We start from the raw sequence: 27,158 nt of genomic DNA on the forward strand, positions 1-27,158 counted from the left end.
ACAAAATTGGGCAGGGCAATAACTGCACAGCATGAAGCAGATATCCTACAGAATGACCTGGACAAAATAACAGAGTGGGCAACGACATGGCAAATGAGGTTTAATGTGGAGAAGTGTAAGGTTTTGCCCTTGGGGACTAAAAACATAAAAGCACAATACACATTAGGGGGGGATCCCCTGGGGGAATCAAAAATGGAGAAAGATCTGGGAGTCTTGGTAGATGATAGACTAGGCAATAGCATGCAATGTCAAGCGGCAGCTGCCAAAGCCAGCAGAATATTAGCATGCATAAAGAAAGGGATTTATTCCAGAGATAAGACTATAATCCTTCCACTTTATAAAACTCTGGTCCGACCACATCTGGAGTATTCTGTCCAGTTCTGGTCGCCAGTACTCAGGAGGGATGTGTTGGAGCTGGAGAGAGTCTAGAGAAGGGCAACTAAACTAATTAGGGGATTGAAGGACCTTAATTATGAAGAGCATCTGCAATCGCTTGATTTATTCTCCCTGGAGAAGAGACGCCTGAGAGGGGACATGATAGCAATTTATAAATATCTCAATGGTGATCTCGTCATAGAAAAACAGCTATTCAGTCGAAGGAATTGCATGAGGACTCGAGGGCATACAATGCGATTAGAGGAGAAGCATTTTAACCTCAGGCAACGTGGGGGGTTCTTTACTGTTAGGGCTACAAAATTGTGGAATTCTCTACCACAAGAGGTGGTTTCTGCAGGAAGTATGGTGGCTTTCAAAAGACTCTTAGACATACATCTCAAGGATCAGAACATTTAGGGGTATGTGAGATGATTACGGCCACACACACCTACACAGGTTGAACTGGATGGACTATTGTCTTTATTCAACCTCACCTACTATGTAACTATTGTGGAGGTGCCCGAAACTGCACCGCTACTGGTCAGTAGTGACCTCTACGATTAACCGGGTCCTGGGATTGGAGATCCCACCGGATCCTAGGCAATGTCTATTAGGTATACTTGATCATATTGTACAGGACAAATATTTGCGAGAGGCTGCTGCAAGGGCCCTCTTTCAGGCCCGTCTACTTATCCTTAGACATTGGATCGCAAGGGATCCTCCCTCATATAAAATGTGGTTGGAGCAGCTGGGTGGCACCCTTCGCATGGAAAAACGGATATATCAACATAGGGGTTCCCCCTCCAAGTTCTTTAAGGTGTGGGGTGTATGGTTAAGTTCCCCGGGTATGGCCCCAACAGATTTGGTACTGGATCATTTACTGATTTAGATGCCGGGGGTGGACAGATGGGTCATTTTCCTGGCAGTGGGGATTTTGTCAATACTGTCCCGTTTATTGTTATTATTGTTCATACTGCATTACGGTTCTGTATGTCACTGTTGGCTTCGGACTGGAGCCAGGTTTCTGATGTCAGGCTGTGACCTGTTTTGCTTTGTACTGTTTTATGTATATTGATGACTGTGAATACCATGTGTGTATTTGTGTGCATTTTCTCAATAAGCATTTCTTTTGATTAAAAAAAAAAAGAAAGTGCTAATAGTGAAAATAAATAGTCCCAAAATTAGCATGTGCAAACTCCGGTGTTTTCCATCATATTGTGCATACAAAGTTCCAAAAGTGAAAAAGGTACTCCACTCTGTCACCAGCAGTGACAGACAGTTGAAATGAAATGGCATGGCATGTAAGGTAGCTAATCCTGTCTCACCAGTCAATCCTCAGCATTCCTAGGCAACAGTATCGCTCAGTATCAACAGCCCACACCATGGAGCTCAGAAATTAAATAGATAGTGTAGTATTTTATTGAAGTTAAAATGGCCAATACAAATAAATACCGCATGGAATGTAATAAAACAAACAATCCAGACTTACTCTGATGGTCGCTGATCTAACTAGGAGTCCATGGTATGATTTTTCTCATTTAGGAGATCGATACTGTTGCATGTTGCTGAGGATTGCCTGGTGAGACAGGATTAGCTACCTTACATGCCTTTACATTTCAGCCATCTGGTAAGTAGGGATGATCAAACGGTTCGGGTCGACCATCGGTTCAACCCGAACATTGACTGTTCGAGGTTCGGCCGAATTCCGAACTTTTTGCTGAAAAAGTTCGGAATTCGGCAACCAGAACCGACCAAAATGCAATGGGACAGGAAATGGGCTTTAAAAGCCTGTGATTGGACCAGAAACATCAGTAAAAGCCAATTGAGGGGACAGGAGAATGCTAGGAATGTGATTGGAGTGACTAGGGGGTCCAGAGGCCAATCATTAGTGAATACGCCCCCCAGTATATAAGATAGCCCTGCCAAATTCCTAGCATTGTAATACAGGGATGTGGAAGAGAGTGGAAGCAGTTCTGTTACTTCTGCTTCAAAGTGTCATTTAGCAATTATTAGTGTGAGGAAAAGGATATCTAGTGTAGTTAGGGTACTATTTTCCACTATAGTTAGATTTAATAATCTAGTTTCTGTAGGGAAAGTGTGAAGTGTAAGGGGACCGTAGTGTAGTGTAGGGTTAACTGACTCTGACTGCTATGTCAGGGTGACAAAACCCTTCCATTTCAGGGTGACCGCTATAGAGAAAAGATTGTTTCTCTTAGAACACTTATAGAACAGGGATATGGCTTCGCCCCTGTCACCCTGCTTTTTGCTGCAGGCGTTTATAGGGCTTTTTTGAGGACATGTTTGGAGTCAGGCATGACATCTGAACTTCTGTGTAGGGGTATATATACACACACACATGTATATATATATACACATACACATATATAGGTGTGAAAGTAGCAGAACCCTATGGCTGTGCTAATGAAATAATTAACACCCATATGGCTTCTCTGCTATAACACCTATATGTGTGTATGTGTATAAATACATATAAGTGTGTGTGTATATATACCCCTATACAGAATTTCAGATGTTTTGCCTGCCTCCAAAGACCCCCAAAAAATGCCCAAAAAAACGCCTGCTGCAAAAACACACCTGGGCGTTTTTGTAGCTGGCGTTTTTTTGGGCGTCTTTGGAGGCAGGCATAACATCAGAACTTCTGTGTAGGGGTATATATACACACACACATGTATGTATATATACACATACACATATATAGGTGTGAAAGTAGCAGAACACTATGCTTGCGCTAATGAAATAATTAACACCCATATGGCTTCTCTGCTATAACACCTATATGTGTGTATGTGTATAAATACATAAAAGTGTGTGTATATATACCCCTATACAGAATTTCAGATGTTTTGCCTGCCTCCAAAGACCCCAAAAAAATGCCCCAAAAAAACGCCTGCTGCAAAAACACACCTGGGCGTTTTTGTAGCTGGCGTTTTTATGGGCATTTTTTTGGGGTCTTTGGAGGCAGGCAAAACATCTGAACTTCTGTATAGGGGTATATATAAACACACACTTATATGTATTTATACACATATAGGTGTTATAGCAGAGAAGCCATATGGGTGTTAATTATTTCATTAGCGCAAGCATAGTGTTCTGCTACTTTCACACCTATATATGTGTATGTGTATATATACATACATGTGTGTGTGTGTGTATATATACCCATACACAGAAGTTCTGATGTTATGCCTGCCTCCAAAGACGCCAGAAAAATGCCCAAAAAAACGCCAGCTACAAAAACGCCCAGGTATGTTTTTGCAGCAGCCGTTTTTTTTGGGCATTTTTTTGGGGTCTTTGGAGGCAGGCAAAACATCTGAACTTCTGTATAGGGGTATATATACACACATACTTATATGTATTTATACACATACACACATATAGGTGTTATAGCAGAGAAGCCATATGGGTGTTAATTATTTCATTAGCGCAAGCATAGTGTTCTGCTACTTTCACACCTATATATGTGTATGTGTATATATACATACATGTGTGTGTGTGTGTGTATATACCCCTACACAGAAGTTCTGATGTTATGCCTGCCTCCAAAGACGCCCAAAAAATGCCCAAAAAAACGCCAGCTACAAAAACGCCCAGGTGTGTTTTTGCAGCAGGCGTTTTTTTGGGGTCTTTGGAGGCAGGCAAAACATCTGAACCTCTGTATAGGGGTATATATACACACACACTTATATGTATTTATACACATATATAGGTGTTATAGCAGAGAAGCCATATGGGTGTTAATTATTTCATTAGTGCAAGCATAGTGTTCTGCTACTTTCACACCTATATATGTGTATGTGTATATATACATACATATGTGTATATACCCCTACACAGAAGTTCTGATGTTATGCCTGCCTCCAAAGACCCCCAAAAAATGCCCAAAAAAACACTTGCCACAAAACCGGCAAGGTGTGAAAATAGCGGAGCCATATCCCTGTTCTATATTAATTCTAATACAAACAAACTTTTTTTCTGGTTCTGGACATGCTACAGAGCTGAAACTTCACAGGTACACTTTTTAGACCCCCCAGACACTAAATCCAAAGAAATCTCATTTTTTTTTTTTCAATAATTTTTTCAATAATTGGCTCTCTATCAAAAATGACAATTTTTAAGAACTTTTTTTTTGTGTGATTAATAGTCCCTGGGGCATGACCCAGAACCCTAGGCACTTTTTAGGGGCATTTATTGGGTTTTAGGGCTTCAAAATGGTGTTTTTTGATTACCAAAGTTCGGGTCCCATTGATTTCAACGGGGTTCTGAAATCCGGGCCGAACTTTCGGGAAGTTCGGGTGTTCTGGTTGAACCGAACTTTTGAAAAGTTTGATCATCCCTACTGGTAAGTGCATAAAGGAGGTGAAGGCTTTACACACTGCTGGTGACAGAGTGGAGTATCTATTTCACTTTGGGAACTTTGTATGCACAATATGATGGAGAAAACCAGAGTTTGCACATGCTGATTTTGGGACTATTTATTTGCACTATTAGCACTTTATTCATTGGGTACAGTAGAACCTTAATATATGAAATATTATTTTTCATGATATTGGTTGCACATATACAGTATTTTGACACTTTATAAGTCATTATAATATACTTGTATTGCTTTGAGCCTGCACTATCACTTTTTTGCAATTTGAACATCTGATCAATAAAAAATTGATCTTTATGGTCATGTTTTCATTATTTTTTAAAATATTTTATAAGACTAGATTTCAAATTGATAAACATTTTATTTTATTTGATCAATTGACGTATGCAATAAAAAGAATTAAAATTTATGACAAAAATGATCATTCTTTCTATGGTAAGATTGTTATAGGCCAGGGAACACCATAGGAGAGGCTGCTGAGCTGAGCCTTCATGTTTCTGGAGACTCCCAGAGCTCCTCACCAGAGACCTCTGGGTGACCCCCCCATCAACAAAGCCCCTACCTCCCAAAGGAGTCCTGACACTGCTTTAGCTCAAAAATCACTGAACAGCTCCCTCCAGCCCTGCACTGGCTGTGGTAGCTCCTTGCAAATTCCTGTGCTGCTGCAACTCTCAACTTCACACTATACACTGACTCTTCAGGGGCAAACTGCAGGCGCCCTCTTTACACTTCAGGGTCCTCTACCTAGGTACCCCCTCTAACACTTCAGGGTCCTATGACCAGGCACCCCCTTTACAGCTAGCTGACTCCTGGATCCCCAGAACCTTCTCCGGAGTGGTCCCCTCTGACACTAGGCAGACCCCCAGGGGCAGTCCACAGTACTCACGACCTTTATAGGCTTTCCTGGAACTGGACCCCTCTCTCTCTCCACTGGTTCTCGGCACACCGGATCACCGGATCCCTGCTCTGCTCAGCACTCTCTGGATTCTCAAGCAGCACCCGAGACATCTGCTTCTTCTGAGGGGAGTGCATGACTCAGCGTCTTTGGTGGGAAGCAGTGTACGGCTGTCTCTCCTCCTGTCAAACTTATACCCACTCCCAGAATCCTCTGCGGCAGAATCTGCCTTCTGGGGTAGATACAGGTCTGAATGTGTCTCTGATTGGGTTTCCTCCACTGCCCAATGAGAAGCCTCTCACAGAGCCAGTGGGGAGAGTCCCCTCTCAGCAGACACATCTGGGAGCCATGACAACCTGACTGGAAAAATCTTGGCCCTGCTGTTAGGCAGACAATGCCCACTATACTCAACCTAGCACCTACCTGTAGGGTGCTACACATAGAATAATGTCTCCCAATAAAAGCTGGGGGAGAAAGTGTTTTTTTTTTTTTTTTTTTTTTTTAGCTTGTCCCTATTTTAGGAATTCACTTCTATGGGGTATCAAAGAACAAAAACCCTTTCCCACTATATCCAAAAAGAAAAAAGTTGTGACTAAGGTTAGCCTTTATTAATCTGTCTGCAAAATATTCTGTGTATCGGTGTAACTGTAATTTTCTAATGTGTTTTATTGTAGATTCACCTATTTCACAGAGAAAGTTTGAACCAGGTCTTGTACATTTCCAGCCACCATCTCGAACTCAGTCACCAGACTTCAACCAAGAAGACGAGATAGCACGTGATATTGTAGGTTTAATTTAGGGTTTAATTATTTTGATGCAACTATTGTATATTCCTTTTCATTGTTATCAGAATTTCTCTATCGTTCATTGACGGACGCAGTCTCTGTTCATCTTAACAGTAGGGTTATACTGCCCTGCCCTGGTTATAGACGCCCCCTGCAACATCCAAAACGCATGGATGTCAGGGAAGATGTTTCTATAAAGAAAAGAAGAAGTCACCATAATCACAACTGTCACACCTTTACTTTCTTTCACCTACTCACTGATGGGCCCTTGCCCAACAAAGCACAGTATACTTGTATGAAGTTGAAAATAAATATGTTTTTATGAAAAACTTTTGAAAAATCGCACAATTGCATATATTGCATTGTTTAAACTTGCCTCAAAGTCCCACCCCTTACTAGCCTGAGGAACCAAATATTTATAGACTACAAACCAGGGATGTTGGCACACTACTACTAGGAGATATATATATATACCTATATCCAAACTCATAGATTACTAGAGTTCAAAACCCAAACCCCCATACATGGGGCGCTTGAAGCTACCCCCGGGGGTTGGGCCTGGGGGTCATGCAGATGGTGGGGGCGGGGGGGGTGGGCCATCGGTGACCGGATGATCGATCGTGCGGGGGGGGGACTCACCTGTCACTACCAGAGCCCACCATCCTGTCGATCCCATCCAGAAGGCTGGGGGGGTCCCCTAGGGGGGCCCCCAGAAGCTTTGCAGTGCGCACGAGGCTACCATTTTCTTGTAGCCCATGTGCTAATTAGAGTGGTGGCCATTTTGCAGTGCATCCCAATTGAAAATCAATGGCGGCCATGTTTTTGGAGTCCCCAGAATTTTTTTTTTTTGGCGGTGGAGCCCCTCTTTATACCCTAGTGCTGACACTCAGGTTTCCTTCTGATCACAGATCACTGCAGACATGTGCTGTGCAGACATCCTGGGCCTTCCGGTGCATCTCTGGTGCGGGTAGTGAGTCTGGGGGGGTCTCTCTCCCTCTCTGCTGGGGGTCTTCAGTGCCTTGTGCATGACCTCTTGGGGGTTCTGTAGTGCGGTGGGACGTTCCTAAACAGTGTTTTTTGTTTTTTTTTCTGCGCGGTTCCCCTGGTGCGACATGGACTCTGTGGAACACGTTTCCCCACCTGACCCCCTTGCGGAGGCCATGGGTCCCCCTGGATCCCAGTCATCCATAGATGCACTGTCAGCAGTCATTGAATCCTTTGTGTCCTGGGTGGAGGTGGCCTTTAAGGGGTGTAGTGCCAAAAAATGCCCCCCACCTACCCCTGTCCCCACAGATATGTCCGACTCAGATTCAGCCACCGCAGATGTGGGTCTCCCTGCTGGGTCTACTATCTCGCGCCCTGTCTCCTCTGACAGTGAGGATGATACCTCTCCCTCCACAACCGCGCAAGAAAAGGCGCTGGTGGACGCACTGGTTGTATCTGTATGGTTACATTTGGCACTCACAAGCCATTCAGAGCGGCAAAGGTTTTTCCCTTTCCCACGTATTTTGACAACATGGTCAAAAAAGAGTGGGACCACCCAAAGCGTGGGGCGGGGTCTGCACTAAGACCGGTGTTAACTATTGCCCTTGTGTCACAAACCTTGACTGAATAGGCTAAGTTTCTACTCCGTGACCTGGAGGGGGAACAACTCCCCCCTGCCTTTGCGGAGCTGGCGGACCAATTGGTTCAGGGGCTGCAATTTCTTTTCGATGCTTCGCTGGATGCGGCTCCACTAGTGGCCCGACTGTTGGTTTCGGCAGTGGTCCTCCGGCGTATACTTTGGGGTCTGATCTGCAGACCAGCATTTTAGCCAAAGAAGGCCTTGTCTGATCTACCTTTTCAAGGTGATCACCTGTTTGGGGCTACCCTTGATGACATTATCAAAGGTCTTACAGGGGGTAAGAGTACCTTTCTCCCACAGGCTAACAAGGGTAAGGAAATGTTTTTTCGTCCCTCAGGGTCACTTGACATGGGATCCAAGTCCTTCAAGGCCCCCTCGGGTGGCACCAAGCGACCCTGTACTGGCAAACAGAAATCGGGTTTCTCCAGACCTGCGGATAAGACCCCTTCAGCCTGAAGGTGCGCCCTCACCCTTATATGGGGTGGGGGGACGTCTTTGCCGTATCCCTGACCTGTGGCTATACATGACAAGTAGGTTCACAAGGTCATACAAGGTCATACGGTCCGGTTGCAAAATCGAGTTTTGATCCGTCCCTCCGGTAAGGTTCTTCCCTTCCAATGTGCGTCTTTCCCCGTATCGCTTAAATGCTCTCTTTGGGGCGGTGCAGGACCTGTTACAACAAGGAGTAATAGTTCCGGTTCTGTATTCAGAACGTTTTCAGAGCTTTTACTTAAACCTGTCCCCAGGGAGGAAGGCAAGGTGTGTCCAATCCTGGACCTAAAGGCACTGAATTGTTTCGTACGAGTTCAAAAATTTAAGATGGAATCCGTTCACGTTCACACGGTGATGGATTCCCTACATCAGGGGGATTTCCTGGCCTCCATAGACATTAAAGATGCCTACCTTCACATCCCAATATGTGCAGGACATCAACATTTTCTGCGTTTTGCCATGGGAGAGGATCACTATCAGTTTGTGGCTTTACCCTTTGGTCTCACCTCTGCTTCTTAGTCTTCACAAAGGTGTTGGCTCCGGTCCTGGCGTTCTTACGCCAGCGGGGGATATCGGTCCTGGGTTACCTGGACAATCTGCTTCTCCATGCAGAATCTCCCACGGTGCTGATGACAAACTTAGAGGTCACCATAAGAACTCTGGAGGAGTTTGGGTGGATTCTGAACTTTCAGAAGTCATCCCTGGTCCATTCCATGAGACTGGATTATCTGGGCCTGACTTTGAACTCATCCTCAGCCAGGGTGTTTCTTCCTCCGGACAAACTTCAAAAACTCCAAACTGCGATTCAGCTACCGCTGTCCAGCAAATGGTCGTCCCTATAAACTTGTATGAGAGTTCTGGGACTGATGGTGTTGTCCTTCCGGCGGTACCTTTCGCTCAATTCCACATGAGAATCCTCCACAAGGAAATCCTATTCAAATGGAATAAAGATCCAAGTTCCCTGGATAACCAAATCCAGCTCAGCCAGGTGACCAGGGGGTCCCTGATATGGTGGCTTTGATCCCTGACGCTCAAATAAGGAAAATACTCCCCTTATATTGGACAGTGATCACCACAGATGCCAGTCGGTCCGGGTGGGGAGGTGTTCTCAGCAAGTTTTCTGCTCAAGGGGTCTGGTCCCTGGAAGACTCCAGGTTACCAATCATTGTTCTGGAGCTGAGAGCGATCAGACTTTGCCTTGTCCACTGGATGGAGTACCTTCAAGGCTGCCCAGTGCGCATTCAATTGTACGATGCCATGGCCTTGGCTTATGTCAATCACCAAGGGGGCACCAGAAGTGTCCTTGTGGTCTTGGAGGTGGCAGGCATCCTTCGATGGGTGGAATAATTTGTCCCAGCTCTTTCCGCCATTCACATTCCAGGAGTGGAAAATTGTCAGGCGGATTACCTCAGTCGGCAGACTTTGGATCAAGGGGAATGATCTCTCCACCCGGAGGTGTTTCAGCAGTTGTGTCTTCGTTGGGGCACTCTGTTGGCATCTAAGATGCAGTGGCGGAACCAGAGGTTTAGCTGGGGTGGCATTTGCCACCCCAGACAAAGTCCTCGCCACCCCTGTTGCCACCCTGCTCGCTCGCGTTGCCGCTGCGCTCCTAAATAACGAGTGGTCGGCCGCCCGGCTGCAGCTAGCTATTCTCGAGAGGAGATGGATGACTCAGATGAGGAGACTGACTGTGAATCAGAGGCAGAGCGTGCAGCGCGATGAGCAGCAGCAGCAGCGGGCGCCGCCGTGAGCCGCTGCACAGCTAACCAATCAAGCGTGCCTGCACACCTGATTGGTTCGCTGTGCCGCTACTCACAACGTGATTGGTTGGCCAGCCTGTGTGTGTGTGTGTGTGAGAACTAGCTGCGGGGGCGGGCCGGGCCGGCATGTCACGTGGTGGGTGGACACTGACTGGACCGTGGATTTCTTCTTCACCGTGACCTCGAGTCTTGTCTTCTACCAGCAGCTGCAGTACCACCTAAGCCTGACCTCCTGCTGCTGTAATCGTCCATTAGGTAAGTCTCTCTGGTGGTCTCAGGTCTCTGGATTCTGGAATGGATGTACTAGTCTTCTTCTAATTAATACTATAGCTCATGATGGATGGGCCAATTTGAAATGATAAAATCACTGAGTGTCACTGTCAGATCAAATGTCAGAGTGAGAAATGACTGCCAGTCATTTCTCACTCTGACATTTGATATATCTGACACTCAGTGACTTTATCATTTCAAATTGGCCCATCCATCATGAGCTATAGTATTAATTAGAAGACTATCATCCATTCCAGAGACCACCTGACCAGTGACCACCAGTCATTGACTGGTGGTCAGGTGGTCTCTGGAATGGATGATAGTCTTCTAATTAATACTATAGCTCATGATGGGCGGCTGGGCCAATGTGAAATGATAAAGTCACTGAGTGTCAGATATATCACATGTCAGAGTGAGAAATGACTGGTGGTGGTCACTGAAATGGATGAACTCTTCTAATTAATACTATAGCTCATGATTTGCCAATTTGAAATTATAAAGTCAGATATATCAAATGTCAGAGTGAGAAATGTGTATTTGCAGACTGACTGAGGAGCTTCTTCTGTTTGAATGAAAGTTCATGCAGACTTGATAGCAAAGCCTACTAGCCTAGAAGAAAATCAAGCGTTGACCTGATCCTGCTATAGCTGCACACTTCTGCTTAACATGATAAGTCAAAAGGAGATTTTACTTTTGAAGGCCTATTTTTAAAGTGACACTAAACTCTGTGTAAAAAAAAGATTACATTCTATTCAAGGTTTTTTTTCAGAAAAAGTACATTTTCTCTGCCCCCTCCAAATCTCCAGGCTCCATTTTTTTCTTTTTGCTGCAATCTAACTTCCTGTGGGTTGCAATGTTCATTCTCCATCATGGCCCCATATTGTATGCAGGAACATAGCCACAGTCTCTCCTGCTTGCTCCCAAGATGGACAATGGACGATGACATCTGTAGTGAATGTAGAGCAGTGCACAAGACTGCAACTAATGCGTCCTGCTTGTTCCAAACAAATGGAAGTGGGGGGGGGGGGTTGTAATCTGAGAGAGGGCAGGTGGCAAAAAAACCCACAGTAAAACCAATTTCATGAAAAAATAGAATAAACGGCCATTAAGAAGTGGATATGTTTGATATTTTTGGAGAATAAAGATTCCCCTCCCTCCACAGCCTCTGTAACATTTAAAATAGGTGTGGCACCCAGCCGTGCCTTTTATTTATAGAGGTCTGTGAATGAAACTACAAGTCCCATTTCCACCACGACAGATGGACTTGTAGTTCCAATGGACTGTGAATGTGCTGATCAGCAACGTGCTCATATTCCATTCCCACTTCCAACAGCTCTGAAGCTGAAAGCCCGTACAGAAGTACGAGCACAGAGCTGTAGGCAGTGTCTGCAATAGCCCCCAAAATAATACCTTGCCACCGCTTTGCCACCCCTGTTTTAAAAGTCTAGCTCCGCCACTGCTAAGATGTAGATCTGTTGGCGTCTCAGATCAACAGGAAAGGGCAGAGGTTTGTGGCCCAGTCTCGGGACCCTCTGGCAGATGCCAGAGACGTGCTGGTGGCTCTGTGGGGTCAGTATCAGCTGCTGTATGCCTTTCCCCCTCTCAAGTTGCTGCCAAAACTTCTTCGCAGGATCGAGGCATAAGGGATTCTGATCATCCTTGTGGCTCTGGACTGGCCTCACCGAGCTTGGTACACTGACCTGGTCAGGCTAGTCACAGACGTTCCTTGGAGACTTCCTCTCAGGGAGGATCTACTGTCTCAAGGGCCAATCTTCCATCCTGCTTTACAGTCACTGGCTTTGACGGCTTGGCTGTTGAAAGCCAGGGCCTGAAGGACAGGGGATTGTCTGCTGAAGTGATTCCCACTCTGCTTAAAGCAAGAAAAACAACTTCTAGAAAGATCTATCATCGTACGTGAAAGTCGTATATTGCGTGTGGTGAGTCTCTTGGTGTTCCCCCTCGCTCTTACTCGGTGGCTCGGATCTTGGCCTGCCTTCAACAGGGAGTTTATCAAAAATTGGCCTTGAGTACAATCCATTCCCTGGTGGATAACTTTATCCAGGGGGTGCGACCTCCATTGCCACCTTGGGACCTTAATTTGGTGCTGCTGGTTCTCCAGAAAACTCCCTTCCAAAATATTCGGGAGATTCCCCTGCTTACCTTATCCCAGAAGGTGGCCTTCTTGGTGGCTATTACTTCTGCGCGCAGGGTGTTGGAACTGGCAGCATTGTCCGGTCGTTCTCCCTATCTGGTGGTTCATAGGGATAAAGTGGTGCTTCGTCCGGATCTGTCCTTCCTTCCGAAAGGTGGTTTCCCTTGAATGAGGACATTAGGCTTAGGACACAAGGAGGGTAGCACAAACATCCTAAGGAATTTGCACTGCATACTTTGGATGTGGTTCGGGCAATCAGGGTGTACTTGGCGACTACTGAGTCTTTTCGAAAGTCAGATTCACTCTTTGTTCTCATGGATGGACCAAAGAAAGGCTGCATCTGCTGTGATTAATTTCCAGATGGATCAGACAGACAGTTGTGCAGGCTTATTCAATTAAGGGTCAGGTTCCACCTTTCCCTGTTAAGGCGCATTCGGGCACTTATTGCTTTCTGGGCTTTTCACTATCAGGCATCTGTGGTTCAGGTTTGCAAGGTGGCTACCAGGTAGTCTGTTCATACCTTCACAAAGTTTTATAAAGGTGGATGTGCTGGCATCTGCAGATGCCTCCTTTGGCCGTAAAGTTTTGCAGGCTGCCATTTAAGGGTGTTTTAGTCTCCCTTGATGGTGTTTGATGTTTTTTCAGGTGGGTCTCATCTTGTTGTTCTGATGAGCTCCATCTTGCCTGGTTGGCTATGGTTCAGCCTTGGGAAATTATTTTCTGCAGTTCCCACCCCTCATGTTTTTATGGCACTGCTTTGGGACGTCCCTTCTGTTAAGAAGAACAGAGACTGCATCCGTCAATGAACAATAGAGAAAATTTTCTCTGACGTTCATTGAAGGACGCAGTACCCGCCACTCTATTTTGAGTAGGATTGGGATTGTTTTCTCTGACACTGCCTTGTTACAAAACTGAGATCCTATAGCAGAGAGAAGGAGTATACTTCTTGGGACTGCCCATAGGCGTAGCCAGAACTTTTTTCTGCCTAGTGTCCTACTCCTGTAGGGGGCATTATAACCCTACTGTTAAGAAGAACAGAGACTGCGTCCGTCAATGAACATTAGAGAAAAGGATTTTACGGTAAGACAAAAATCCAATTACTTCCTGCTTGGACATTATATATAAATTTACACATGCATACATAAACAGTATATAAATTTACACATGCATACATAAACAGTATATATGTTTGTTTGTTTTGTTTTTTTGTTGTCAGAGAATAGGTGCAGGAACTCACCCCCCCCCCTTCACCAACTGTAATCAATTGTGTGCACCACCTCATAGCACGGGAGTGACCAAGATAACAGTGGGCAGGTTTTAAAGGACATTGTTCACCTCTGCCCCCCTTCCTAAACTCACCTATGCACCCATGTCAAAAGCTCACTTCTGCACCCCATCATCCACAATTCACCTGTGCACCCCTGTCCACAACTCGCCACTGTTCCCTCATCCACAACTCACCTCTGCACCCCCCTCAGCCACAACTCACCTCTGCACCACTCCTCTACAGCTCATCTCTGCACCCCCATCCAAAACTGCCTGCAGCTCACCTCTAGACCCCTGTCCAAAGCTTATCTCCGCACCCTTGCCCACAACCCACCTGTGCATCTCCCGTCCTTTACTCACCTCTGCACCCCCCCCCTTTCTGCAACTCACTTCTGCACCGCTTACCGCCCCCCCCCCCCCCAAACACACACCTCTGTTTGCTCCTGATAAAGTTCTGTGTGACAAAATGTGGGTAGTGCTAGGTTACACATGTGGAAGAGGTCTGCAAATACTAAATATGTGATATTGGAGTTTTTGCAATAGTGCAGCGCCAAAGAGACATATGCTGCAGGCTGTTTATCCTGAGTGTTGGGTTAAGTACATTTGTTTTGAGTAAAAAATATTTTTAACTTACTGTATTAATACAGTTACATCTGTATTGTTAAGCCCTTTTCTTTACTTTACTTAATGAATCCATGAAGGAATAATATAGGGACCAGGAAGTCATCAATCTCCCTACCTATCTAGCATCATTTCACAGGCCTGTTTGACCATCTTGTAATGAGAGGCCAGCTGGATTTTGTGAACATATCTGCGTTAAGTGGACATTGCTCTGGACTTCTTTTGATTTATATGATTTTTTTTTAGGCACTAGAACTTTATATCATTGAGAACAGTGATACATAAATGAGTTACACTATTTGTGTAATTGGCACTCAGTTTATTTTTGGTTTTATCATTTTAATATATGTATTTTTTCATTGATTTGATGTGTATTTTATTTTATTTAATTATACCAAAATATTAGTTACCTTCCCTTTGAATCAAATTCTTCAGAGGAGAAAGCAGCAACATGCACCAATCGTTCTTACCCCCTTTGAATCAAGTTCTTCAAAGGGAAAGACAGCAACATGGATAGGGCGTGCAATAGCTTGTACACTTTGAAAAGCATTTACAATGGTGAACACTCAGCCCCCTCTTTGACTTCACAGAGTGAGTGTAACAGTATTAGCTCTGACTCAGGGACAAACAGTTCAAATGTACAATCAGTGTGAATTGTAATGGTATTATTAAAGAAGTCAGATGGGGATGGCCATAAAGTGTCCAGAAATGCAGCGGCTGATACTGCACAGATGTCGCGATCAGCTGGGTTGAGGTCTGCTATTAACATGGATTGAAGAACCTTTGGATGCGTTTTACTCTGTTACTGATATAGAACTGGGTTTTTTTATTTGTGTTGGTATCCCAACACCAATTTGAAATCGACTCGTTTTACTTTTTACAAACAGCAAAGTCTATTTAATGCTTTATAAGCTCAGTAATTTCAACTAATGCAGCTGCACAGAGTTCAAGCCTTGGAATGGTATGTGCTGGTTTTGGGGTCAGCTTGGCCTTATGGAGGGCAAAACACACATTTACTTTGTCTCTTAGATCTATAACCTTGAGGTAGGCTACCACAGCTATTGTTTCAATGGAAGCATTAAAGAAAACATGGATCTATTATCTGGTGGCATTCTTTATAGATGCAGAAATGTAGGAGTTTAGTATTTGGAGTTAAATATTTTTTCTTTATAATCATATTTTATTACTTTTTTTCGCAATACAGAGAAAAAAAACAAAAAACGGCAACAACAAGTTTTGTAAATCACATGCATGTGAGGTAGGGTATGCACAACTGCAAATGAGAGGTTATCATAATACACATGCCATGCATTTAAACAACATGTAGGCTATCTAAGCATTCAACTTACAGATAAGAATGATCAGTGACATTATAACATAAGAAAGGTAAGGACTATTATACCAAAGCCAGCAATGCAACCAGTGGAGTAATAATTGATTCCTCATTTACCTGATACTTGGTTAACCACCCTTAAAAAAAAAATACCAAGAGGAAAGAGGATGCTTTGATCAAGACTAAACTAGAAAAATTAAATTGTGACCTTGATGACTACAATTATAGAATCTTTCCTTGGAAACAAGAAAAGCGTACATCTATTCTGCCACTCATGTCCATTGATCCCAACTCCTTCTTTTCCCATTACTCTCCGCCATCAGTTGAAGTCATGAGACTTGACCTTCAACCAACGTATCCTGTCCCCAGAATATATTCCAAGTCCAAACCTAATCATGGACCCAAAGGGCATATTCAGCGCCCCAGATCCAAATCCAAACCCTAGACCTGAATCTATCTATACAGTATCTCACAAAAGTGAGTACACCCCTCACATATTTTCTTAAATATTTTATTATATCTTTTCATGGGACAACACTGAAGAAATTACACGTTGCTACAATGTAAAATAGTGAGTGTACAGCTTGTATAAGTGTAAATTTGCTGTCCCCTCTACAATGTAAAGTAGTGAGTGTACAGCTTGTATAAAAGTGTAAATTTGCTGTCCCCTCAAAATAACTCAACACACAGCCATTAATGTCTAAACCACTGGCAACAAAATTGAGTACACCCCTAAGTGAAAATGTCCAAATTAGCCATTTTCACTCCCCAATGTCATGTGGCTCGTTAGTGTAACAAGGTCTCAGGTGTGAATGGGGAACAGGTGCGTTAAATATGGTGCTATTGCTCTCACTCTCACCCTCTAATACTGGTCACTGGAAGTCAACATGGCACCTCATGGCAAATAACTCTAAGAAACAGAAAAAAAGAATTGTTGCTCTATATAAAGAGGACCTAGGCTATAAGAAGATTGCCAAGATCCTGAAACTGAGCTGCAGCACGGTGGCCAAGACCATACAGCGGTTTAACAGGACAGGTTCCACTCAGAACAGGCCTCGCCATGGTCGACCAGAGAAGCTGAGTGCACGTGCTCAGCGTCATATCCAGAGGTTTTCTTTTGGAAATAGACGTATGAGTGCTGCCAGCATTGCTGCAGAAGTTGAAGGGGTGGGGGGTCAGCCTGTCAATGCTCAGACCATACGCTGCACACTGCATCAAATTGGTCTGCATGGCTGTTGTCCCAGAAGGAGGCCTCTTCTAAAGGTGATGCACAAAAAAAGCCTAAAAACAGTTTTATGAAGACAAGCAGACTAAGGACATCAATTACTGGAACCATGTCCTGTGGTCTGATGAGACCAAGATAAACTTATTTGGTTCAGATTGTGTTTGGCGGAAACCAAGTGAGGAGTGCAAATACAAGTGTGTCTTGCCTACAGTCAAGCATGGTGGTGGGAGTGTCATGGTCTGGGGCTGCATGAGTGCTGCCAGCATTGAGGATCTACAGTTCATTGAGGGAACAATGAATGTCAACATGTACTGTGACATACTGAAGCAGAGAATGATCCCCAGAGCATAATCCCCTCCCTTCGGAGACTGGGCCGCAGGACAGATATCCAACATGATAATGACCCCAAACACACCTCCAAGACAGCCACTGCCTTGCTAAAGAAGCTGAGGGTAAAAGGTAATGAACGGGCCAAGCATGTCTCCAGACCGGAAGGTGGAGGAGCGCAAGATCTCTAACATCTACCAGCTCCATAATGTCGTCATGGAGGAGTGGAAGAGGACTCCAGTGACAACCTGTGAAGCTCTGGTGAACTCCATGCCCAAGAGGGTTAAGGCAGTGCTGGAAGATATTTAGAGGGATCTGGGGACACCACTACACCTAGGTATTTAAAAGAGGTAGCTATGGGGATTTGGCTAGCACCAGTCAGCAAGGGCACTACCAAAGGATCTAGACACTTTTTGCTATTTATGCAAAATCTCTTAAAAGATCTTAATAAGTTTAAAATCTTTTCATAGTATATAGTATAGGGGGCGCGGGGGTGCAGGGGCGCCGCCACCCCCCCCCCCCCAAGGTAGAAAGAAAAAAAAAAGTGTTCCTTTATTGCAGGGGGGCGCCGGCCAGTGCAGCTGCTATGGAGGGGGTGGGGTTTTGGTCCTCATGTGCTTTTTTTCCTGAAGCCTATTGCCGGCCTTTAGAATGTGCTCGGGGCGCAGAGCAATGCGCCCCGAACACTCCCACCTCTTGCTTGCCGTCCTGTGATTGGTGCGGTGGCGGTGGGCGGTGCTTGGGTGTCCCCATCTCATTCTCCTTCCCGCCTGAGCCGGCCCAGATGACGAGAGAGGATACAGAGCCAAAGCGTTCCCGTCCCGACTCCCAACCCCTGCTGCCTGCTGCGAGCCTCAACCTGACTGTCTTCAGTACTGTAAGTGACTACTTCGTTAGTGTTTCAGCCAGAGGCCAGGGGCACACTGTACTCAGTACTGTAAGTGACTACTTCGTTAGCATTTCAGCCAGAGGCCAGGGGCACGCTGTAGTAACTCTGCATTGAATGGGGGCACGCTGTATTAACTCTGCATTGAATGGGGGCATGCTGTAGTAACTCTGCATTGAATGGGGTCATGCTGTAGTAACTCTGCATTGAATGGGAGCACGCTGTGGTAACTCTGCATTGAATGGGGGAACGCTGTAGTAATTCTGCATTGAAGGGGGCATGCTGTAGTAACTCTGCATTGAAGGGGGCACACTATACTTTGATTACTGGCTGCCCCTTTCACACTTTTGTGACCTCAAAGTCATGCAATTTTTTGCCACGTTTTTTGCCGCAAAGCAATGCCTATTATATTTTTTCTGTTTGCGCCCCCCCCCCCCCCCCCCAAAAAAAAAAAATTTTGAGCACCAGTCGCCACTGCAATGCAGATATGTCAAATGACTCTAATACTGACATTGACACTACTGTTGATGACCTTATACATCTGGCCATGTTGGGGGAATTATACTTAGTATCAGAAGGTTTGAGCCCATTGGAGAGTAATTCTAAGGCCCTCCTCTATACCCAACACTTAATGACTTCACCTCCTGTCAAACACACCTCTTTTAGGCCAAAATATAAATTTTACCATACATTTTACCCTACACATTCTAAAGGCCCCTGCATAGAAACCTTTTACCGTATTGTGTATTCTGATCTTATACACGTGCAATTGTGCACAGAATACAAAATATAGAGGGTATATTCTCACTGCCTCTGAAAGAAAGGCCATGCTGGCATTTACAGCCAACCAAAATCTAGTTATAAAACTGGAAGATAAGGGAGGTGGGATTGTGATACAAAACAGGATTGAAACTGTTGCAGAAGCTACAAGACTACTTTCTGATACCCACACCCAGGGCCGTCTTTAACACAGGGCAAAAAAGGCAGCCGCCCTGGGCCCAGGCATTGTTGTGGGGCCCAAAGCAGCTCCCCCTTGAGCCCCCACTACCTGCAAATAGGTAATAAGTGGATTTTGGAGGGCCCAGGGTCCAATTAATATTATAAACGGCCCTGGGAGGAGTCAGCTGAGTTTTATGAACACAGCGTCAGCCACTTGCTCCTTGACAATGCACAGGCATTACTTGATTTATCAACAGTACTTCTAGGGTTATGGTGTGAAGGTACCACCAACACCCAAAGCCCAATTTTTAATTTTATTGTTTCACTTTAAGCATCAGTAAATCACTGCTCATTTAAAAATTGTGTTTTTTTTACAAACTTTTTTTCATTGATACATGTTCCCCAGGGCAGTACCCAGACCCCCCCCCCATACCCTTTGTATGCCGATTAACTTGCATCTAAGCCCTCAAAATGAGCACTTTTGAGTTTTCCAGTTCTGGTCCCATAGACTTCAATAAGGTTCGTTATTCAGCTCTGAACTTTCGCAATGTTCAAGACGAACCAAACCGGGGAGTGTTCGGAGCACCTCTGAGAGGTATGGTGGTGCAAAGTTCATACTGTGTGCCTTGAATGCCCCTGAAAGACTTCTTTTGAAACAACATGTTCATCAGACAGTGACATCCTCACGCTTTCACAATTTTTTATTTCTTAATTGTCAATTTCTGAATTTCAGAATTGTAATTTCTGATGGGTTTTTTTTTTACATGATTTTTCATAACTAAGGGTTTTTTTTTTTACATGATTTTTCATAATTAAGAGTTTAAAGAGATCGCAACACATTTCTTTGATTCAAAATGTTTTGCATTGTTAGTGCTCCAACAATAGTGAGTGCTGCTGTCTTACATTTATATTAAAGACTCCCTCTTAGATTGTGAGCTCTAACGAGCAGGGCCCTCTGATTCCTACTGTATTAAAATGTATTAAAGTGTATGTATTTGTACTGTCTACCCTCAAGTTGTAAAGCACTGCATAAACTGTCGGCGCCACTGGCAGCTGGTGCTCAAAATTTTTTGGGGGGGCGCAAACAGAAAAATGTAATAGGCATTGCTTTGCGCGGCAAAAAACGTGGAAAAAATTGCATGACTTCCAAGTAGTTCTTGCTACTTGGTCCGACTTTGGTGAGTTTTGTGGTCCGGAGACCTCAAGATTACAGACATTTCTTCAAGTGTAGACAAAATCGCGGCAAAAAATTGCAGCAAAATCGTGCAACTTTTAGGTCGCAGAAGTGTTAAAGGGGCCTAAGCTGAAAAAAAATGCTGCAGCTCTAACTTTTGTTTTGTTGTGGTGCCTTAATGCAACCCATGTAAACACGCATATAATGCAAGACTGGTGTGAATGGGCTTCAAAATCTGTGTATCCCAACATAAAATGATGTACAATAGGGACAAAATATATATATATATATATATATATATATATATATATATATATATATATATATATAGATATATAAAAAAAAACTAGTCTACATGAGTGCTTCTAATATGCTTTTGACATTTTCTTGTGATGGACAGACCTAGCTGGTGGGGTTTCATGTAATGAAACTGAAAAATATAGGCCACCATTACTGACCTTTTTCTGAAAATGCAAGTTTCTTGGCCTAAATGATTTGCGAGTCAATGACCAAAACAAGCTGCAGCTAATAAAGTCGAAGGCAAGTCAGAACTGATCTGCACACTTTTTTTAGGTCAGTGGCTTTGAACATATAAAATTTCATAGATCAACATTACAGCCAAGCAGCTAGCATGTTCAAAAGGAGAGAGCTTTAATCGCTGACAGCGTCAGACAGTTCAGTGGGGGAGGTCAATTAGTGCAGTCAGGATACAGTCCATTTCAAGGGGCCCTTTGGGCTGCAAGACCTGCTTACCACCCACCGCAGTCTGGACTTTCTGCCATCAGGTGCTAGGACGAGTCTGTTGAAATCACATGTAGCCGTGGTGCCCAGTCGCTAGTCCATGCAAACTCGATAAGGGCTGGTCTGGCATCAGCTGCGTTTGTCTGCCGTATCACGTCACCAACACCAGTCCCCTGGCCAGGGGCGGACTGACAACTCATGGGGCCCCCGGGCATTAGAAGATTATGGGGTCCCCAGGCTTAGAGATGGCTGCCATGCGTTAGCCATCTTCACAACACAACATTAATGCGGGCAGGCCCACACAGAGGGGCACCAAGCTTGGCGACTGGTAAAGTGGCAGGAGACTTGAAGCTGGTGACCCAGTAAAGGCACCAGGAGCCTCTCATGGGCAGTGCCACCTTAACAGCATCTAATGAGCAGGGCTCTCTGATTCTTCCTGTATTGAATTTTATTGTAACTGTACTGTCTGCCCTCATGTTGCAATGCACTGTGCAAACTGCTGGCGCTATATAAATCCTGTATAATACTAATAATAATCATGGGCCCCTGGGCAAAATGATGCACTGGGCCCCTATCAGGGAGATGGTGACCTGCTGTGCACATAGTGCACCACATTGAACAATGGGCATGGCCTATAGAAGGATTGAACAGAATCTGCATCTGCTGTATACTACGCAAACATATACCATAGTCCTTGTACCCTGAGCGTACAGAAGAACTTTATTAAAGCTAGCAACTGTTGACAAAATGAACACCTTGGTCAGGTCTATGTACATTATACAGTGAGTATAGAAAATACCCCCCCCCCCCTTTAAAAAAAAAAAAAATCACATTTAGTTGCTTTGCAGCCGGAAATGAAGACCGACTTCATTTTTGTTTTTTTCCAGCTGTATTTACTTTGTGCAACTTATAACATCCAATTGAAAGACATAACACCAACAACACGTCAGCGATTCTGTTTTTTTTTTCTGAGTTGGAAAAAAAAGATCACGCTCCTTATGTCGGTATTTTGTTGAATCACCTTTTGCTTTAATTCCAGCCCTTAGTCTGTTGGGATTTGTCTCGACTAACTTTGCAATATTTGCCCATTCTTCTTTGCAGAACTGCTCAAGTTCAGTTACTTTTGATGGTGACCGTTTGTGGACTGACGTCTTTAAGTAATTCCACGGATTTTCAATGGGGTTTAAGTCTGGGCTCTGACTGGGCCATGCAATAACATTCACCTTATTCTCCTCCAACCACTGTATACTCATTGTTGCGGTGTGCTTTGACTCATTGTCACGTTGGAAAGTAAACCTTCTTCCCATTGCCCACTTTCTGGAAGAGGGCAGCAGATTTTCCTCAAGAATTTGATGGTATTTTGCCCCATTCATTTTTTTCTTTCTATCCTGACAAGTGCTCCAGTCCCTGCTGCTGAGAAACACCCCTATACCATGAAATTACCACCTCCATGCATTACTGTAGGAATGGTGTTATTTGGATGGTGAGCTGTATTGGATTTCTGCCAGACATATCATTTTGTGTTGAGGCCAAATGAATACATGTTAGTCTCATCTGACCACCTTTAACACACTTTGAAGATTCTGAGGCTGCGTGGAAAAAGATGTTATGGTCAGATAAGAATAGAAATTTAATAATTTGGCCTACAAAAAAAAAAAAATATGTCTGTCAGAAATCCAATACATCTCACCATCCAAATAACACCATTCCTACAGTAATGCAGAGGTGGTAATATCCTGTTATGGGGGTGTTTCTCTGCAGAAGGGAGTGGAGCACTTATAAGGATAGAAGAAAAATGGATGGAGCAAAATACCATCCAATTCTGAGTAAAATCTGCTGCCCTCTGCCAGAAAGTTGTCAATAGGAAGAAGGTTTACCTTCCAACATGAAAATGACCCAAAGCACACAGCAACAATGAGTTAAGGGAGAAAAAAGGTGAATGTCCTTGCTTGGCCTAGTCAGAACCCAGACTTATAGTGGGAGTAAACTCCCATCTCTGACTTTTACCTGTAGGTAGTGTAAATATCTCCTAAACATGCACCATTTAGGTGATATTTACTGTACATGCAGTCAGTGACATCACTGGTGCATGCGTTCTGAAAGAATGGCCACCCGGGTGCAGAGTGGTGTACTATAAACGGCAGCTCCCGCTGTGTGACAGGCCTGGAGACCGCAAACCTGGAAGGAAGACTAGGTGAAGATGGGAGCGCCTGCAGCAGTGACAGTGCAGTGTTGGAATGCTTTGTTTTCAGGTAAGTTTAACAATGTGCTAGTATGCGATGCTAGCACATTATGATATTACCTTGAAGGTTAGAAAAAAAAAAAAACATCCAGCGGTTTACTACCGCTTTAAACCCTGTAGATAATCTGTGGAATGAATTAAAGACTGCAATCCACAAACGGTCACTATCAAATTTAACTGAACTTAAGCAGTTCTGCAAAGAAGAAGAGTGGGCAAATATTGCAAAGTCCAGATGTGCAAAGGACCTATCCCAACAGACAAAAGGATGCAATTAAAGAAAACGTTGCTTCAACAAAATACTAACACAAGGGGGTGATCTTTTTTCCAACTTTCCAAAGTGATTCGGTTCAGAGTTCCACCTTAGATCAATGTCCCCTTACACACACCTTTTCACCTTTTTTCCTTAGTGTTGCAGGCGGCTGGTGGGAAAAGGCTTTTAAAAAAATCCACCTGTTACTGGCTCTGAACTGTGCATGTGCAGTTGTGGAGTTGGCTGAATGGTGAACTGCTGTGGTTACCCTTGGATCGGGCAGTGGGGCATGTGAATAAAAGCTGTGTCTGGTTTGTGCCATGATATCACTGCACAGGTGTGCATCCAGACCTGCCTTCAGCCTGATCCGTGGCCAAGCTCAGCACTTTCCACTCAGCTGCCTCCCAATGGCAACAAGTGGCTTTTTGGCAGCATTTTTCTCCTCTCTGTGGATGGTTGGTAACACAGCAGTTGGTCGAGCGTCTTGATCCAGCATGTCTTTTTAACAGAAGTCGATTGGTAGACTTTGGTAGCAGCAGTGGGCTCTCATAAATCATGCAGTATATACACACATGCTGCACAGTGTATATACATAGACACACATGCACAGTATATATATATATATATATATATATATATATATATACACACACACACATACAGGCACACATGCACAGTATATATATACACATACACACACACACATACTTGCCGACTGTCCCTTTTTTCCTGGGACAGTCCCTGCAAATAGGACCCTGTCCCAGGTAATTTATATTGTCCCTGGAAGCGCCTGTTAATGTTACACAGAAATAGTGCAGCTGAATGGAAGACTTATTCCAACTCTGCTACTGTGGCCTTAAATTTGAAATTCCCTTTTTAATTTCCTGTAATTCTCTCTATATTGGAGTAGACTCTATAATCTGATAAGTAGGCAAGAATAATTATGCAGAGTGGGCGGAGCTTCAGGGAAGTGGGTGTGGTAATTGATAGCTGTGCTGCAAAGTGTCCCTGGAATTTTTTTTGAAATGTTGGCAACTATGCCCACAGTATATACACACACGCACAGTATATACACATACACATACATACACACACGCACAGTATATACACATACACACACATACACACACGCACAGTATATACACACACACACAGTATATACACATACACACACGCACAGTATATACACATACACATACACACATGCACAGTATATATACACACACATGCACAGTATACACAAACACACCTCAAAATCAGCCTGATCTAACACACTCCTGCTGCCCTCATCTCCTGGCATGCTGTAACTTGTAGTGCTCCAGAATCTCAGACACATTAGGTGGGAATGCAGGAGAGGAGGACACGGTGCCTGTGTATTGATGGGCAGGTTATGAGTAGGGAGGTGTAGAAGAGATTTGGGGAGAAGTTTAGAACATGTCCTTCCTTCAGAAGCAGTGACACTTCTCACACAGAGACTCCATCTCACAGCCTCAGAGACAGAGGCCCTGCTACAGGGAGCACAGCTCCGCTCTTCTCCTCTCCTCTCCTCAATCTCGTTTAGCTAACCCCAGCTTACCTTCAAGCAGGCTGCAGCCGGTCCCACACTGCAGGCTGTGTCCCTCCTCTCTCTCCTGTCCTCCAGCTCCTGGCAGTGGCATCTCCTCTTCTAAAATCAAAAGAGCCGAGCTCTAATGGTCAGTCTGCCCATGCCCCCGGCAGGAAGCAGAGAGAGTGACGCCCGGCCCAAGCACCGCCCCCTACGAAGTCGGACGTCCTGATTGGTCCAGGCTGGACCAATCACAGGACAGCAATGGTGAGTGGGAGTGTTCAGAGTGCTTCGCTCTGCGCCCCGAGTACACTCTAAAAGGCCGCCAATCACCGTACAAGAAAAGAGGCACATGATGCCAAAATCCCACCCCTCCCATAGCCAGCAATGTGTCCGGCGCCCCACTGGCATATTAAAAGGTACACTTTTTTTTTTTATGCTGATTTTACCAGTGACTAGCCTTGGGGGGGGGGGCCCTATTGATCAGCCGCCACTGGTTGGCGCTATATAAATCCTATATAATAATAATAATTTATATTTGCACTAAGCACTTTAGCGCAGTTGTTTGACTTTGTATATTGTTTACAATAATATGCTCCTTTTTTTTTACTTACTTTTTAAAAATGTTTTACTTTTCTCCACATTAGGAAGTGTTAAATCATGTTCTCAGGGATATCGAAATATTTGTTGGATTATTGGATTCAAATAAAAAGAAAAAAAAGGGTGAGTAATGCATGGCTATTTTCATGTTTTTAGATAAACATGCAAAATAGATCAGCTTAATAAACATCGTCCTATCCAAATGAGTTAATGTTTTATACAATAATATGCTTTTAAAGAACAATCCAATGATCTTGCTATACTGTATTTGCCTTCTCAAGGAATAAAAACCAGTAAAAAGATGAAAGTCACATATAGATTACTGTAATGTAAACACTATAAATTTAACACAAAAATAAGCTCTCGCTGAAAAAAACACCAGTTTACCTGTAAGCAAATACCACACAAAGGTAAGTAATTTTGCCAAATATTGAAACCATGATCAACCTAATTTAGCCATGACATCTAAAGATTTGTAAACTGCAGTAAAATACATTTTGTTTTTGGGTATAATGCTGCTTTAAAGAGCACCTAAAGATCTAGGACCTTGAACCTTTAAAGAGGCATTAAACTGAAAACCAAACATGTAATTTATTGCAGCTTATAAATCCTTAGATGTGATGGAGCTTTTTTTTTTTGCTTTTTCTTTAGGCTTTTTCTTTTCTTTTTACCAGTTGATCTGGTCTGTTAGGCACCTTCCACACTTGTGAGACTTCCATGATTTCCAACCAGTTTCTGTGCGACTTCGAGTCTTAACGAATTCAAAGTAGTCCCTGCACTACTTTGGTCAGACTTTGAAGCGCTATGAGGTCCATAGACCTCAAGATTACACAGGCATTGCTTCAGTCCAGTCAAAATCACGACTTTTAGGTCGCACAAGTGTGAAAGGGGCCCAAGTCTGTTATTTTTCCAACTTCTTTTAACCACTTCAATACAGGGCACTCTTACCCCCTTCCTGCCTTGGCCAATTCTCAGCGCTGTCACATTATGAATGGCAATTGCGCGGTCATGCAATGCTGTATCCAAATAACATTTTTAACATTTTTTTCACACAAATAGATTTCTTTTGGTGGTATTTAATTACCACTGGGTTTTTTATTTTTTACTAAAAAAAAACATTTTGAAAAAAAAAAGAAAGACAGAAACTGTCAGTAAATTTTGTAACTAAGTAATTTTTGTCTTTCACTGATGTGCGCTGGTGAGGCGACACTGATGGGCACTGAGGGGCTGCACTGATGGGCAATGATGAGATGGAACTGAAG

General features: G+C 44.0%; 1 protein-coding gene across 1 annotated transcript in view; it reads left to right on the forward strand.

The window, feature by feature from the left end:
• The window catches only part of EPS8L3 (EPS8 signaling adaptor L3), a gene marked incomplete at its 3' end in the record, with an annotated part of 344,360 nt that overhangs the window by 153,750 nt on the left and 163,452 nt on the right, over positions 1-27,158 (forward strand). Inside the window, exons 9-10 of the mRNA XM_082246387.1 lie at positions 6,338-6,447; positions 25,944-26,019. Of these exons, the coding sequence (XP_082102513.1) occupies positions 6,338-6,447; positions 25,944-26,019 (186 nt within the window). The remainder of the gene's footprint in view (positions 1-6,337; positions 6,448-25,943; positions 26,020-27,158) is intronic.

The sequence above is a fragment of the Pelophylax lessonae genome, assembly GCF_965119305.1.
Source record: "Pelophylax lessonae genome assembly, chromosome: 2".
NCBI classification, from domain to species: domain Eukaryota; kingdom Metazoa; phylum Chordata; class Amphibia; order Anura; family Ranidae; genus Pelophylax; species Pelophylax lessonae.